Genomic DNA, 17,178 nt, shown 5'->3' on the forward strand with positions numbered 1-17,178 from the left:
CTCTCCAGGAACAGGGTTGGAGAGAACACCTACAGGAGGGTAGCTCTCCCAGAACAGGGTTGGAGAGAACACCTACAGGAGGGTAGCTCTCCAGGAACAGGGTTGGAGAGAACACCTACAGGAGGGTAGCTCTCCCAGAACAGGGTTGGAGAGAACACCTACAGGAGAGTAGCTCTCCAGGAACAGGGTTGGAGAGAACACCTACAGGAGGGTAGCTCTCCCAGAACAGGGTTGGAGAGAACACCTACAGGAGGGTAGCTCTCCAGGAACAGGGTTGGAGAGTCCTGCTCTACTATATGAAATGCTTATGGTATCTAAGGGCAACCAGCAGTAGAAAACTATTTGAGCTCTAAAGCTCATATGTGGTGAGTATCATTCAACTTATGGTATCTAAGTTGACTCTTAATGTTATAGAGTATCAGCTAATGTATGATGTGATCGATGTCCACATGTAAAGAGCCTGTGTGTGTGTGTGTGTGTGTGTGTGTGTGTGTGTGTGTGTGTGTGTTAGGTAGATGTGCTAGGGAGTTTAGAGAGAGATAAACAGGTGTGCTGCACTGGGAACGAGAGACATGGTATCCTTGAGGCACATAGCGACAGAGATGCATCGCTATGGCAACTGGCAATTGTCGCATCCAGGGCTCATTAAAACTATTTGGCTTGGAAGGCAGTTTGGGTTACAATGTGTTTTGAGACTATAAAGAGGAAGAAAGATAATACTCGATCAAAATATACATCAAGACCGACATTGAAATGGTTACAGCAGTCATATCAAGATGTATGTACACTAGACTTGAATCCAAGTGACTTCTAAGTGTGAGGAATGTTGTTTCCACATGTAAACATCTGTGAAAAGTGTTCAAGGTGAACATCCATTCCTATAAATTGTAGTTCCCGCTCATATGGGTTTGAGGTCTGGTAGGAGCGTTTAAGAGAAATAGATTTAGGTTACCCCTACCATCTTAGATATAAATATGCTGGGAAAAGATTGTCTATTCAGCACTCAAGGCTCACTTAGGCAAAAAAGAGGAGAAAAGCGGAGAACTAGATTAACTTGATCCAAAACTGATACTGTCAGGTGGAACTATATTGTCATGCAGACAGTAAAGATCTTTAGACATTCTGTGTCTAGTATGTTTGTCATAAACTCCATATTTTGGGCAGATATATGTAGAATATAGTAACGACTGTGATGTTAAAGACATGTTAAAAACTTACCGGTGTTACTTTCCATTCAATGATCTCTAAACGCTCCAAACGGCACATTACTAAGGTTTTATTATCTGAATATTTTACGTCCAATGATTTCAAAATTTACCAATCACATCTGAGGGTATTCAGAGTACATCACTTTTCACTATTTAAAGCTTCATCAGAAAGCTTCATCAGAAATGTTAACATCTTAATGTATAGTCAACAGCACTAATGTATACAATATTCCATATTTTGACCTTTGGCTGCAGTAACATGACCAACATATTACACATATTAATTTCTGTAATTGTGAACAATGCCTTGTCTTTCAAATGCTTGGACAAGATGCCAATGCAAGAATCATTCACTGCTCTGTAACAGTGTAGACTGAGAGTGGCCGTTGGCTGCTGTGGTGTTCCTAGCTCATGTCCAAATGTCTTGTCCAGAAGCTTCCTCCTGCTGGCATGTCTCCATCATGGCTTCCACCACTCAGAAAGTGAAAGCGTACACCACTCCCACGACCACAATGTTCCCTATGGTGGCGGTGATTGCAATCCAAAGCCAGATGGCGTCGCGGGACATGGGCTCCCGCTCCGGCTGGTCATGGGCCGCCATAGAGGCGGCATGGACGCTGGCCGAGGAGTTGAAAAGTGAGTGGTCCGTGCTGTCGTCATCATTGGGCGAGTCCATGAAGGCCCCCGCCATGACCGACTGAAAGAGAAAATGAAGCGCATTCAACTCAGAGGGACAAATATCGGAGTTTTGCACAGTGCTTTAGACTTAGAATTACACTCATTTCATGTATAACTGGAAACACTGCTTCCCTATCAATATAGTCCAGAGGCCTAATCTTCTTCTCCCTTTCGATATTCATTAACTATTCAGTTCATTTATCTCCTTTCCAACGTTATCTTGGACTTGAGAAAGTAAATAGTCTGAAAACCTTGATGCTATGGCTCTGATTCATTGCGAATTCAGAACCCTTATCTAGAAAGGTGAAGCTATTTCAAATAGGCCATTGGAGCATTCAGTATATTAAGATTATTTGTAATACATTAAGACGTTTTCATTGAAAGCTATCTACAATAAGCTACTGGAATGCCAATGTTATGCTTTCTCCAGTGATAGTATGGAACCTATAGATTCCTACACCTACACATTCAGAACATACACACAGTATCTCAATACTATCGACAGTAGGGAGGAGGATGGCATGACAGAATCCATTATTCTTAGAAAATAATACACAGTTATACTCAGGTAGTCAAACCCCCAAAATACGATGGAGGGATAAGAAAAGTGTTCTCCTTCACACAGTGTGTAGCCTATACAACACCCATACCAGAAAATGACAAATCTGTCACTGAGGTCCCCTCTCATTAGAGGATGATGTGGTCCCGTGTGGCTCAGTTGGTAGAGTTTGGAGCTTGCAACGCCAGGGTTGTGGGTTTGATTCCCACAGGGGACCAGTATGAACATGGATGCTGTTGCTCTGGATAAGAGCGTCTGGTAAATGATGTGATGAGGCTGCTACCTGTTTCTGTGAACCCCTTCTGTGGTGATTAGTCTGTCACATGTGAAGGTAATTTTCAGTAGAGGGAAAGATGTATTTTGTGAACGTTGTCTGAAAGAAAATGCTAAATGAGAAAGAGGGCATAGAGTACCAGATCCTTTATGAGTGCCTTGTTTTCTGTGATTTCTTTAGGGATTGACTGTTTGCTCATTTATAGCAAATTCATGAGAAAGGGAGTTTGTGTATTGTACAGTAGGGGTACATTAAAGGTACAGCCAGAGTGACAGATTGAAGTCCCTAGAGACCTGGGCCCATATCCACAACGTGTCTCAGGGTAGCAGTGCTGATCTAGGATCAGGGTCCAGTTTCATAAAACATCTTAAGTACATCTTCCCCTTATCTTTTCCCTTAAAGTTTCTTTAACTTTAAGTCAGTTACACAAACCATTTTTAAGGTGAATTTCCCCCTTAAATTAAGTTAACAAGTTAAGGGTGCCCATGAGGTCCTTTAAGTGCTTCATTCAGTATACTGTAGATGCCAATGTAAACAGCATTTATGGAGGTGAATGTTGCTTTACTCTGACCTGGTTTCAAAAGGAAAACATCCACCAGCTAGCTAGGTACTTGGCTAAACCATGGAAGTTGCACTACCTGTTCACTCATGACTGCATGGCCAAGGCACGACTCCAACACCATCATTAATTTTGCAGACGACACAACTTGGTGTCCACCTGATCACCAACAACGATGAGACAGCCTATAGGGACGAGGTCAGAGATCTGGCCATGTGGTGCCAGGATAACAACCTCTCCTTCAACGTGATCAAGACAAAAGAGATGATTGTGGACTACAGGAAAAGGAGGACTGAACACGGCACCATTCTCATCGACGGGGCTGTAGTGGAGCAGGTTGAGAGCTTCAAGTTCCTTGGTGTCCACATCACCATCAAACTATCATGGTACAAACACACCAAGACAGTTGTGAAGAGGGCCCAACAAAGCCTATTGCCCCTCAGGATACTGAAAAGATTTGGCATGGGTCCTCAGATCCCCATAAACGTTCTACAGCTGCACCATCGAGAGCATCATGACTGGTTGTATTACTGCCTGGTACACCAGGTGGTGTCAGAGGAAGGCCCTAAAAATTGTCAAAGACTCCAGCCACCCTAGTCATAGACTGTTCTCTTTGCTACCGCACGGCAAGCGGTACCAGAGCGCCAAGTCTAGGTCAAAAAGGCTTCTTAACAGCTTCTGCCCACAAGCCATAAAACTCCTGAACAGCTAATCAAATGGCTCCCCAGACTATTTGCATTGTCATCGTCCCCCACCCCACCTCTTTTACGCTCCTGCTACTCTCTGGTTATTACCTATGCATTGTCACTTTAACTCTACCTAAATGTACATATTACCTCAATTACCTCGACTAACCGGTGTCCCCGCACATTGACTCTGTACCGGTACCCCCTGTATATAGCCTCCACATTGACTCTGTACCAGTACCCCCTGTATATAGCCTCCACATTGACTCTGTACCGGTACCCCCTGTATATAGCCTCCACATTGACTCTGTACCGGTACCCCCTGTATATAGCCTCCACATTGACTCTGTACCGTAACACCCTGTATATAGCCTCCACATTGACTCTGTACCGGTACCCCCTATATATAGCCTCCACATTGACTCTGTACCGTAACACCCTGTATATAGCCTCCACATTGACTCTGTACCGGTACCCCCTGTATATAGCCTCCACATTGACTCTGTACTGGTACCCCCTGTATATAGCCTCCACATTGACTCTGTACCGGTACCCCCTGTATATAGCCTCCACATTGACTCTGTACCGTAACACCCTGTATATAGCCTCCACATTGACTCTGTACCGGTACCCCCTGTATGGCTACAAAGCTAGCTACCTAGTTAGCTTGACATGCTAGAAAGTTATAGAAACAAGATGAGTAACTAAAATTATCTTCTGAATCAATTTGTTTCTCCTGTCATGAATGTAAAAGTCATATTTTCAGTCAGTGAATCAGGTCGTCTCAATGATAACCAGAGACTCCACGTGTCCAAATAATCATATTAATTATAATCAGAAAGGCCAAACTTATCCTAGATCAGCCCTATTTTGAGTTGCTTTGTGGATAAGGGCCCTGATCAAAGAAAGGGTTGTAATGACTTTTCCGTAGATCTGTTTTTCAGGTTTCCACCTGACTGCTCCAGCTATTCACACCTCAATGAGAATCAATAGTGAGGAATTAAAGAGACAGCTCATGTCAAATGTATTTCATCTCATGCCCAGTGGGAAAGCTATGGAGTATTACATTTAAGGATGTAATGTCATGGTTGTAAACTGGTTTTCTGGTTGAGAAGGTGTCAAATAATCAGGCTACCCAGAAGAAGGCACTGCCTTACCGATATGTTGGTTGGCTTACCCATTAAATTCTGCATCTGCGGTGAAAGGTGGCAGAGCTAGAGAGGTGTTTGTCAGACCATGAGACATCACGAAAATCAGTCTTGTCATTAAAACGTAAAGTGCCTTCGGAAAGTATTCAGACCCCTTGACTTTTTCCACATTTTGTTCCGTTACAGCCTTATTCTAAAATGAATTAAATACAATAAAGGTCCTCATCAATCTACACACAATTACCCATAATGATTTGGAAAAAACAGGTTTCTAGACATTTTTGCTAATTTATAAAAAACGTAAATATCACATTTATATAAATATTCAGACCCTTTACTCAGTACTTTGTTGAAGCACCTTTGGTAGCGATTACAGCATTGAGTCTTCTTGGGTATGATGCTACAAGCTTGGCACACCTGTATTTGAGGAATTTCTTCCAGCTCTGTCAGGTTGGATGGGGAGCGTTGCTGCACAGCTATTTTCAGGTCTCTCCAGAGATGTTAGATCGGGTTCAAGTCTGGGTCTGGCTGGGCCCCTCAAGGACATCCAGAGACTTGTCCCGAAGCCACTATTGCATTGTCTTTGCTATGTGCTTAGGCTTATTGTCCTGTTGGAAGGTGAACCGTCACCCCAGTCTGAAGTCACTGAGTGCTCTGGAGCAGAGTTTTCATCAAGGATTTCTCTGTACTTTTCTTCGTTCATCTTTGCCTTGATCCTGACTAGTCTCCCAGTCTCTGCTGCTGAAAAACATCCCCACAGTATGATGCTACCACCACCTTGCTTCACCGTAGGCAAGGTGCCAGGTTTCCTCCAGACATGAAGCTTGGCATTCAGGCCAAAGAGTTCCATCTTGGTTTCATCAGACCAGAAAATATTGTTTCTTATGGTCTGAGTGTCCTTTAGGTGCTTTTTTGGCAAACTCCAAGCAGGCTGTCATGTGCCTTTTACTGAGGAGTGGCTTCCATCTGGCCACTCTACCATAAAGGCCTGATTGGTGGAGTACTGCAGAGATGGTTGTCCTCCTGGAAGGTTCTCCCATCTCCACAGAGGAACTCTAGAGAAGTGTCAGAGTGACCATCGGGTTCTTGGTCACCTCCCTGACAAAGGCCCTTTTCCCCTGATTGCTCAGTATGGCCGAGCGGCCAGCTCTAGGAAGAGTCTTGGTGATTCCAAACTTCTTCCATTTAAGAATGATGGAGCCCACTGTGTTCTTGGGGACCTTCAATGCTGCAGAAATGTTTTGGTACCGTTCCCCAGATCTGTGCTTCAATACAACCCTGTCTCGGCGCTCTACGGATAATTCCTTCAACCTCATGGCTTGGTTTTTGCTCTGACAGTCACTGTCAACTGTAGGACCTTATATAGCCAGGTGTGTGCCTTTCCAAATCATGTCCAATCAATTTAATTTAACACAGGTGGACTTCAATCAAGTTGTAGAAACATCTCAAGGATGATCAATTGAAACTGGATGCACCTGAGCTCAGTTTCTTGTCTCATAACAAAGGGTCTGAATACTTATGTAAATCATGTATTTCTGTTTTTTCTATTTAATCAATTTTTGAAAAATTCAACAAATCTTTTTTTCAATTTGTCGTTATAGGGTATTGTGTGTAGATCGCTGTGGAAAATGTTTTATTTAATACATTGTAACGTTAAAAAAAATGTAGAAAAAGTCAAGGGGTCTGTATACTTTCCGAAGGCACTGTATGTAGCATCCGAACGGTTCGACCTACAAATCACGGAAAGGGGAGACTCATGAACCCGATGGTGTTCTCTCTTTTATTCTACGACCCCCACAAGTTGATTTCATTTATTTATTTGTATTTCACCTTTATTTAACCAGGTAGGCTTGTTGAGAACAAGTTCTCATTTGCAACTGTGACCTGGCCAAGATAAAGGATAGCAATTCGACACATACAACAACACAGAGTTACACATGGAATAAACAAAACATATAGTCAATAATACAGTAGAATAAAAGAAAACAAAAAGTCTATATACAGTGAGTGCAAATGAGGTAAGTTAAGGCATTAAATAGGCCATGGTGGCGAAGTTATTACAATATAGTAATTAAACACTGGAATGGTAGATGTGCAGAAGATGAATGTGCAAGAAGAGATACTGGAGTGCAAAGGAGCAAGATAAATAAATAAATACAGTATGGGGATGAGGTAGGTAGATAGATGGGCTGTTTACAGATGGGCTACGTACAGGTGCAGTGATCTGTGAGCTGCTCTGACAGCTGGTGCTTAAAGCTAGTGAGGGAGATATGAGTCTCCAGCTTCAGAGATTTTTGCAGTTCGTTCCAGTCATTGGCAACAGAGAACTGGAAGGAAAGACGACCAAAGGAGGAATTGGCTTTGGGGGTGACCAGTGAGATATACCTGCTGGAGCGCGTGCTACGAGTGGGTGCTGCTATGGTGACCAGTGAGGTGAGATAAGGCGGGGCTTTACCTAGCAGAGACTTGTAGATAACCTGTAGCCAGTGGGTTTGGCAACGAGTATGAAGCGAGGGCCAACCAACGAGAGCGTACAGGTCGCAATGGTGGGTAGTGTATGGGACTTTGGTGACAAAACGGATGGCACTGTGATAGACTGCATCCAGTTTGTTGAGTCGAGTGTTGGAGGCTATTTTATAGATGACATCACTGAAGTCGAGGATCGGTAGGATGGTCAGTTTTACGAGGGTATGTTTGGCAGCATGAGTGAAGGATGCTTTGTTGCGATACAGGAAGCCGATTCTAGATTTAATTTTGGATTGGAGATGCTTAATGTGAGTCTGGAAGGAGAGTTTACAGTCTAACCAGACACCCAGGTATTTGTAGTTGTCCATGTATTCTAAGTCAGAGCCGTCCAGAGTAGTGATGCTGGACGGGCGAGCAGGTGCGGGCAGTGATCGATTGAATGGCATGCATTTAGTTTTACTTGCGTTTAAGAGCAGTTGGAGGCCACGGAAGGAGAATTGTACGGCATTGAAGCTCGTCTGGAGGTTAGTTAACACAGTGTCCAAAGAGGGGCCAGAAGTATACAGAATGGTGTCGTCTGTGTAGAGGTGGATCAAAGAATCACCAGCAGCAAGAGCAACATCATTGATATATACAGAGAAGAGAGTCGACCCGAGAATTGAACCCTGTGGCACACCCATAGAGACTGCCAGAGGTCCGGACAACAGGCTCTCCGATTTGACATACTGAACTCTATCAGAGATGTATTTGGTAAACCAGGGGAGGCAATCATTTGAGAAACCAAGGCTGTCGAGTCTGCCAATAAGAATGTGGTGATTGACAGAGTCGAAAGCCTTGGCCAGGTCAATGAATACGGCTGCACAGTAATGTCTCTTATCGATGGCGGTTATGATGTCAATTAGGACCAGCGTGGCTGAGGTGCACCCATGACCAGCTCTGAAACCAGATTGCATAGCGGAGAAGGTACGGTGGGATTCGAAATGGTTGGTAATGTGTTTGTTAACTTGGTTTTCGAAGACCTTAGAAAGACAGGGTAGGATAGATATAGGTCTGTAGCAGTTTGGGTCTAGAGTGTCACCCCCTTTTGAAGAGGGGGATGACTCCGGCAGCTTTCCAATCTTTGGGAATCTCAGACGATACGAAAGAGAGGTTGAACAGGCTAGTAATAGGGGTTGCAACAATTTCGACAGATAATTTTAGAAAGAGAGGGTCCAGATTGTCTATGGGTCCAGATTTTGCAGCTCTTTCAGAACATCAGCTATCTGGATTTGGGTGAAGGAGAAATTGTGGGGGCTTTGGCGCGTTGCTGTGGAGGGTGCCGGGCAGTTGAGCGGGGTAGGGGTAGCCAGGTGGAAAGCATGGCCAGCCGTAGAGAAATGCTTATTGAAATTCTCAATTATAGTGGATTTATTTAAAGTGGTAACAGTGTTTCCTAGCCTCAGAGCAGTGGGCAGCTGGGAGGAAGTGCTATTATTCTCCATGGACTTTACAGTGTCCCAGAACTTTTTTGAGTTAGTACTACAGGATGCAAATTTCTGTTTGAAAAAGCTAGTCTTCGCTTTCTAACTGCCTGTGTATATTTGTTCCTAACTTCCCTGAAAAGTTGCATATCACGGGGACTATTCTATGTTAATGCAGAATGCCACAGGATGTTTTTGTGCTGGTCAAGGGCAGATAGGTCTGGAGTGAACCAAGGACTATATCTATTCCTAGTTCTACATTTTTTGAGTGGGGCATGCTTATTTAAGATGATGAGGAAGGCACTTTTACAGAATAGCCAGGCATCATCTACTGACGAGATGAGGTCAATGTCATTCCAGGATACTCCGGCCAGGTCGATTAGAAAGGCCTGCTCGCAGAAGTGTTTTAGGGAGCGTTTGACAGTGATGAGGGGTGGTCGTTTGGTCGCAGACCCATTACGGATGCAGGCAATGAGGCAGTGATCGCTGAGATCTTGATTGAAAACAGCAGAGGTGTATTTGGAAGGCGAGTTAGTTAGGATGACATCTATGAGGGTGCCCATGTTTACGGATTTGGGGTTGTACCTGGTAGTTTCATTGATAATTTGTTTGAGATTGAGGGCATCAAGCTTAGATTGTAGAATGGCCAGGGTGTTAAGCATGTCCCAGTTTTGTCACCTAGTAGCACGAGCTCAGAACATAGGCAGGGGGCAATCAATTCACATATGGTATCGAGGGCACAGCTGGGGGCAGAGGGAAGTCTATAGCAAGCGGCAACAGTGAGAGACTTGTTTCTGGAAAGGTGAATTTTTAGAAGTAGAAGCTCAAATTGTTTGGGTACAGACTTGGATAGTAATACAGAACTCTGCAGGCTATATTTGCAGTAGATTGCAACTCCACCCCCTTTGGCAGTTCTATCTTGGCGGAAAATGTTATAGTTAGCGATGGAGATTTCAGGGTTTTTGGTTTTCCTAAGCCAGGATTCAGGCACGGCTAAGACATCCGGATTGGCAGAACGTGCTAAAGCAGACGGTTTACGGTTACAGAAGTCAACAAATGAGAGCACCTGGGGAGTGGGAGTGGAGCTAGGCACTGCAGGACCTGGATTAACCTCCACATCACCAGAGGAACAGAGGAGAAGTAAGATAAGGGTACGGCTAAAGGCTATACAAACTGGCCGTCTAGCACGTCCGGAACAGAGAGTAAAAGGAGCAGGTTTCTGGGCACGATAGCATAGATTCAAGGCATAGTGTACAGACAAAGGTAAGGTAGGATGTAAGTACATTGGAGGTAAACCTAGGCATTGAGTAATGATGAGAGAGATATAGTCTCTAGAGACGTTTAAACCAGGTGATGTCATCGAATATGTAGGAGGTGGAACAACATGGTTGGTTAAGGCATATTGAGTAAGGCTAGAGGCTCTACAGTGAAATAAGACAGTAATCACTAACCAGGACAGTAATGGACGAGGCATATTGATATTAGAGAGAGGCATGCGTTGCCAAGTGAACATATGGGTCCATTGAGTGGTTGGGCTGACTGGGTACACGGCGATTCAGACAGTTAGCAGGCCGATGCTAACAAGCTAACAGTTAGTAGGCCAGGGCTGAACAAGCTAGCAGTTAGCAGACCGGGGCTGGCAAGCTAGCAGTTAGCAGACTGGGTTAGCAAGCAAGCAGTTGGCAGACCGGGGCTAGCAGTTAGCAGACCGGGGCAGGCAAGCTAGCAGTTAGCAGACCGGGGCAAGCAAGCTAGCAGTTAACAGACCGGGGCTAGCAAGTTAGCCTTTGGGGGACGTCGCAATGGGGGTAAGTCTGTTTTTTCCTCCTCGTGTGGTGACGTCGATAGACCAGTCGTGGAATTAGTAGGGTTCTAAGTAGCTCTCGGTAGCTAGTAGGCCGCTGTTAGCAGAATGGGCCTTCAGCGGACGTCGCACCTGAGGGGCCTGTTGGAATCCTCGGGCAGATTATGTCGGTATTCCAGTCGTAGAGGATCGGCAGGGTTCCGTGCCCCGTACCGACAGTAGAAGGGTTCCGGATATTGTAGCCCAGGAGTGGGCTTCGGTGGTAGCACAGGAGCCCTAGCTTCAGGCTAATTGGTGTTTGCTCCGGGATGCAAACGCTAGCCAGGAGTAGTCACCTGGGATTGCGGGTAGCTAGTTGCGAAGATCCAGATGAAAATGTTCAGAGTTTGCGGTGAAATCCGGGGATATGGGGAAAAATTTGGTTAAATAATAATAGGTCCGTTATGCTCTGGTTTGAGTAACGTTGTTCGAACTGGCGAGAGCTTTCCGAGCTAAAGGTTAGCTGATGACCGCTAGTAATGGTTTTCTGACTGATAGCTGGTAGGTAGTTAGCTGGCTAGCTTCAGTTGAGGGATTCCAGATCTGAAGTAAATAGAAATACTTTAGAAAAAAACAGATCCACACCACATTGGGTGAGGCGGGTTGCAGGAGAGTATTTAGAAGGTGAGGTTTAGGAAAATATTTTTTAAAAGATATGAGAAGAAAAAGATGTAAAAAGATATATACACTGCGTGCACAATTATTAGGCAAGTGAGTATTCTGATCTTATCATTGTTTCTATTCACATTTTCGAACTCCAAACCATATAAACTTGAATGCTTATTGGATTTAATCATTTTCAGGTGATATGTATTTGTGTAATGAGGGAGGGTGTGGCGAAAGTGAATAACACCTTATATCAAGGTGTGCATAATTATTAGGCAGCCTCATTACCTCAGGTAAAATGGGCCAAAAAAGAAATTTAACTGACACAGAAAAGCCAAAAATGTAAAATGCCTTTCAGGCGGATGCGACACTCTTTAAATAGCTAAACTATTGAGGTGTGACCACCGGACATTCAAACGTTTTGTTGCGAATAGTCAACTGGGGCGCAAAAAACGCATGGGGAAGAAAAGGTGCAAATTAACTGCAAAAGACTTGAGAAGAATTAAACGTCAAACTTCCAGGAACCCATTATCCTCCAGTGCCACCATATTCCAGAACGGCAACCTACCTGGAGTGTTCAGAAGTACAAGGTGTCAAGTGCTCAGAGACATGGCCAAGGTCAAGAAGACTGAAACAAGACCACCACTGAATAAGATTCACAAGTTGAAGCGTCAAGATTGGGCAAAGAAATACCTGAAGACAGATTTTTCAAAGGTTTTATGGACAAATGAAATGAAAGTGACTCTTGATGTACCAAATGGATGGGCCCGTGGCTGGATCAGTAATGGACACAGGGCACCACTTTGAGTCATGTGCCAGCAAGGTGAAGGAGGGGTACTGGTATGGGCTGCTATCATTGAGGATGAGGTAGGTGGACCTTTTCGGGTTGAAGATGGACTGAAACTCAACTCCCAAACCTACTGCCAGTTTCTGGAAGATTCTTTCGTCAAACAGTGGTACAGGAAGAAGTCCTCAGCATTCTAGAAGGCCATGATCTTTATACAGGACAATGCTCCATCACATGCATCCAAGTACTCCACTGCTTGGCTAGCCAGCAAGGGCCTCAAAGATGCCTGAATAATGACCTGGCCCCCTTCCTCACCTGACTTAAATCCTATTGAGAACTTGTGGGCCCTTCTCAAACGTGAGATTTACAGTGATGGAAGACAATACACCTTTTTGAACAGCATTTAGGAGGCCGTGGTTGCTGCTTCAGTGAAAATTGATCGTGAACAGATCAAGAAACTGACAGACTCCATGGATGGAAGGCTCATGGCAGTTACTGAAAATAAGGGTGGCTATATTGGTCACTGAATATTTTTGAAAGGCCAAAAATGTTATATAATTGTCATTTTGTGTTACTTATCTGTTACACTTTAAACATTTAGAATATTTTTGTAATTTAGTTGCCTAATAATTGTGCACACTTATATATTTCCCTGAGAAAGACAAAACTCACTTTTCCTTTGTTAAACATTCAGGTTTGAGGTTCAATAACATTTTGGATTGACTGAGAGCATTGTGTTTGTTCAACAATAAAATGAATCCCGAGGAATACAATTTGCCTAATAATTGTGCACGCAGTGTACAAGGGACATGACAGGACAAAGACAAAGACATCTGACTGCTACGCCATCTTGGATTCACAATGGATTCACAAAGTGTCACGGGACTCGTCTATATGTAACCGGTACCAGTAAAAAGAAATTAATGGTGTATGAAGGTTTTGTGCCTACCCAAAAATGTGTTTAAATATGCGTAAAAAAATAAATATATATATATATGTGTAAAAAAAAAATATTGTATCTCCTAGATATAGGACAAATACTTAAAATCTTGTTTCTTAATATTTTGTTTTTGACTGTTTTTTGCCATTCATGAATGAGTCATTTAACGCGTTTCTCTGGGCTATAGTAGTAAAGGCCAGATTCAAACCATTCAATTGAAGAGAAGATTCAAACCACTTGAAACAGAACTGGGGAATGTGAACAAAGAATCCATTGTGTAAATGGTTTTGAAACATTCTTTTTTTAAAAGCTAAGTACCCTGTTAACTAACGACTGCTTGATTGCTATTTAATGCTGTCAATAATTTGAATTCAATAAATACCTTACAAGGTTAATTAACTAAGAAAAACTGCAATGACATAAAAGTGTTGTTTCCATCACTGTTCCTTATTCCATCTTCTTAACATCACTGTCATACACACACAGACACACATACACACAGACACACATACACGTAGGCACACAACAACCCGACTGCCCCAGAGACCTACCCTCAAAGCCTGTGTGCCTTTGAAGACAAACCATTCTGTCCGAATGAGAGATGGAGCCAACAATTGCTTATTCGTTAACATTGGATTACACAAGTTCAGCTCCAACTAACCATTAAAGTGCTACGTTCAGGGTAATAGAGGTGTCTGTCACAGCCATAACGCCTTTTTGAAATGGCTTTCTGGCATATATATTGGCTTCCCAGTGTAGACCGTGCTAACTCACAACTGAGACAATAATTAAGAGACATCGACAAGATGCTAGGTCTGGAGCCTTGGTACTGCCCTGGCTAGACGACCTAGATTTATGAACTCAATTCAGTTGATTTTCGGCGCTCGCTCTTCATCACTGTCACAATCACATTCTACGTAAATCTCCAAGTGTACAGTTGGTCTTTTTATTCATTGTGCTTTCTCCGCCTCACAATTTCTTGTCTTGCTCGTATATATTTTGTTAGGATACCCACTGATCCTTTACATAATAAATGTGAAAAGAAGTGTAAGATGCATCATTCACAATATCGCTTGTGTTAAATATGACCACTTATTGTAGTATACAGTACATTACGCTAGCACATCCATAGAACACCATACTTCTGTCAATTTTTTAATCAGGAGAGAAAACAATGCATTTCAACAGAGCTCCCATAGGAATGAACATCCACCTCTGGTCTCTTGGCCCTCCCACCCTTATGGGAGGTCAGCTCCTGCTCAGCGCAGTCAAAGCTCTTCTCTGTTCTTATACCCCAATGGTGGAAACAGCTTCCCCCTGAATCTAGGACAGCGGAGTCCCTGTCCATCTTTCCAAAACGTCTGAAATCTTACCTCTTCAAAGAGTATCTCAGTCTTGTTCCCCCTTGCACTTGTCTTTTCCTACTAGCACTGACTTTTCTGATGACTTCTATATACAGGAAACATTTACTTACTACAACTGTGATATGTGGCTGTCTCACATAGCTATCTGAAGATGACTGTAAGTCAACTGTAAGTCGCTCTGGATAAGAGCGTCTGCTAAATGACTAAAATGTAAATGTAACATCAACAGAAAACAAACCACATCCTGGTATGAGTGTCAGGATAGTTCCTGTATGTAAGTGGCTGTCAACCCTACAGCCTGTACTGGAGCATATTTGTTAGAGAGCACTTTAGGATTCTTCTTTACAATGCAGCTGTCAGAAGCAGTCACTGTTTCTTTACGTTTCTACGGGCAGTTCCTCAAATAAGCCTTCAGCCTGTTGTTAGTCATGGCACTTTGCTCTCAGTTCACTAGGGATTCTTTACAATACACTACTCTGATGATACAAACTAGGTCCAGGAGAGATACTTGTGTAAAGAGATGGATCTAGATTCAAATCTCTCTTTAAGAGATGTCTCCCACACTACCTCCAGAGGTAGACATCTACACCAAATACACCGTCTGAGTGGTACAGTGCACAAGGGTTCTCCCACACCACATATCCTTTCAATAATTACCTTATTTACATTAATACCAGAAAACAGTATTTTTGCTCTGTTAACCAAATTGAAAATGAAAGGCTTTTAAAATATGCACACATTTGTGAATCATTGCATTAATAAAGTGTGCAACATTGTGTGCAATATGGCTTAAATGAGAAGCATCTGCATAGTTTGAATTGCTATCCCTATTTTGTTTGTCTATATACTATGGTATTTACTGGTAAGCTAATAGCTACACTCACACATGAAGCAGGAATGTACCTTTGGCCACACCACAGCCAAGGTTAGTGTAAAGAGAAAATGAGAAAATCTGATGATGAAGAGTGATAGATCTCACTAGACTTATTATAGTATTGTAAATGGCCCCCAAATGATCTTCCGTCCTATTCACCGGGTGCACCTCCATTACTCGGTGCCCAAAAGTTGTGATAAGTCCAGTCAATCTGGAAGGAGGCTAACAACTTTTTGTCTAAATTACACTATAGTGTCCTGGAAATAGGATGACATTGCTCAAGTAGACAAATATTTAGTAGAAAACAACTTTGCTGTCATCATCTTGTCAAATTTACTTTAGACAGATGACAATGTTGTCATTAGCTAGCAAAGGTTGTCAAAAATTTAAAACAATACTAAAGTTAGCTAGCTAAAATCCAGTGATCTCCCCTCAATCTTAGCTAGCTAGCTAAAGTTATACTGCATATAAAGTCAACATGGTGACATTAAAATGATGACAAAAGCTTTTCCTACTAATTATTTACCTCCTTTTGAAATGTTGTATTTCCAAGCCACTGTAATGCACTTCTGATGAAATCTTCATCAGCGCTCATTAACAATGCATTGAGTAGAATGCTCTTTCGGGTATGAGTCCAAAATGAATGTTCAAAAGAATATTGTGACGAAATGTGCAACCCATGAATAGCCAGAGGTTTCAGCAGGAAGAAAAAGGATGTAACGTGTTCAATCGCAAGTACAGAATCAATAGCCCAAAGCTGCTGTTTGCTCAGCGGAAACATAGAATGAGCGCTCACATGTCCACTTTGAACTGAAAACATAGTAGTGACACTGAGCACTTCCATCAGCTGTACATTACTCACCTGTGAAGAGCACTCTCTCTTATTTAAAAAATCACTCTCTTGTACAAATGGATTATTGAGACAATGGGTTTCAACTGTGACATTCTCCTCTCTTCTCCTAAACACACTGAAAATATAATCCATTAACTGTGTACACTCATTCAAATGTTTGGTATTTGGTATTTTTTTCGGATCCCCATTAGCTGTTGCAAAAGCAGCAGCTACTTTTCCTGGGGTCCACACAAAACATGAAACATGACATAATAGAGAACATTAATAGACAAGAACAACCCAAGAACAAAACTACATACATCTTTTTTTCATGGCACACGTAGCCTTCATATCAATACATACACACAAACTATCTAGGTCAAATAGGGAGAGGCGTTGTGCCGTGAGGAGTTGCATTATCTGTTTTATGAAACCAGGTTTGCTGTTTATTTGAGCAATATGAGATGGAACGGAATTCCATGCAATAATGGCTCTATATAATACTGTATGCTTTCTTGAATTTTTTCAGAATTTGGGGACTGTGAAAAGACCCCTGGTGGTGTAACAGTGTAGGTTCCGTCCCTCTCTTCGCCCCAACCCGGGCTCGAACCAGCGACCCTTGCACACATCAACAACTGACACCCACCGAAGCATCGTTACCCATCGCGCCACAAAAGCCGCGGCCCTTGCAACGCAAGGGGAAACCCTACTTCAAGTCTCAGAGCGAGTGACGTCACTGATTGAAACGCTATTAGCGCGCACCACCGCTAACTAACTAGCCATTTCACATTGGTTACAGTGGCATGTCTGGTGGGGTGTGTGTGTGTCAGAGCTGTGTGTACGTTGACTATGCGAACAATTTGGGATCTTCAACACATTGTTTCTTATAAAAAA

At 42.9% G+C, this 17,178-nt stretch overlaps 1 protein-coding gene across 1 annotated transcript in view; it reads right to left on the reverse strand.

Moving 5' to 3' along the window:
* Positions 1 to 1,256: 1,256 nt before the first annotated feature.
* The window catches only part of LOC115162088 (uncharacterized protein C14orf132), a 32,129-nt gene continuing 16,207 nt past the window's right edge, over positions 1,257 to 17,178 (reverse strand). The window contains exon 2 of the mRNA XM_029713089.1: positions 1,257 to 1,905. Within this exon, the coding sequence (XP_029568949.1) occupies positions 1,684 to 1,905 (222 nt within the window). The 3' untranslated portion in view covers positions 1,257 to 1,683. The remainder of the gene's footprint in view (positions 1,906 to 17,178) is intronic.

Source organism: Salmo trutta, chromosome 1 (genome assembly GCF_901001165.1).
Source record: "Salmo trutta chromosome 1, fSalTru1.1, whole genome shotgun sequence".
Taxonomy (NCBI): Eukaryota; Metazoa; Chordata; class Actinopteri; order Salmoniformes; family Salmonidae; genus Salmo; species Salmo trutta.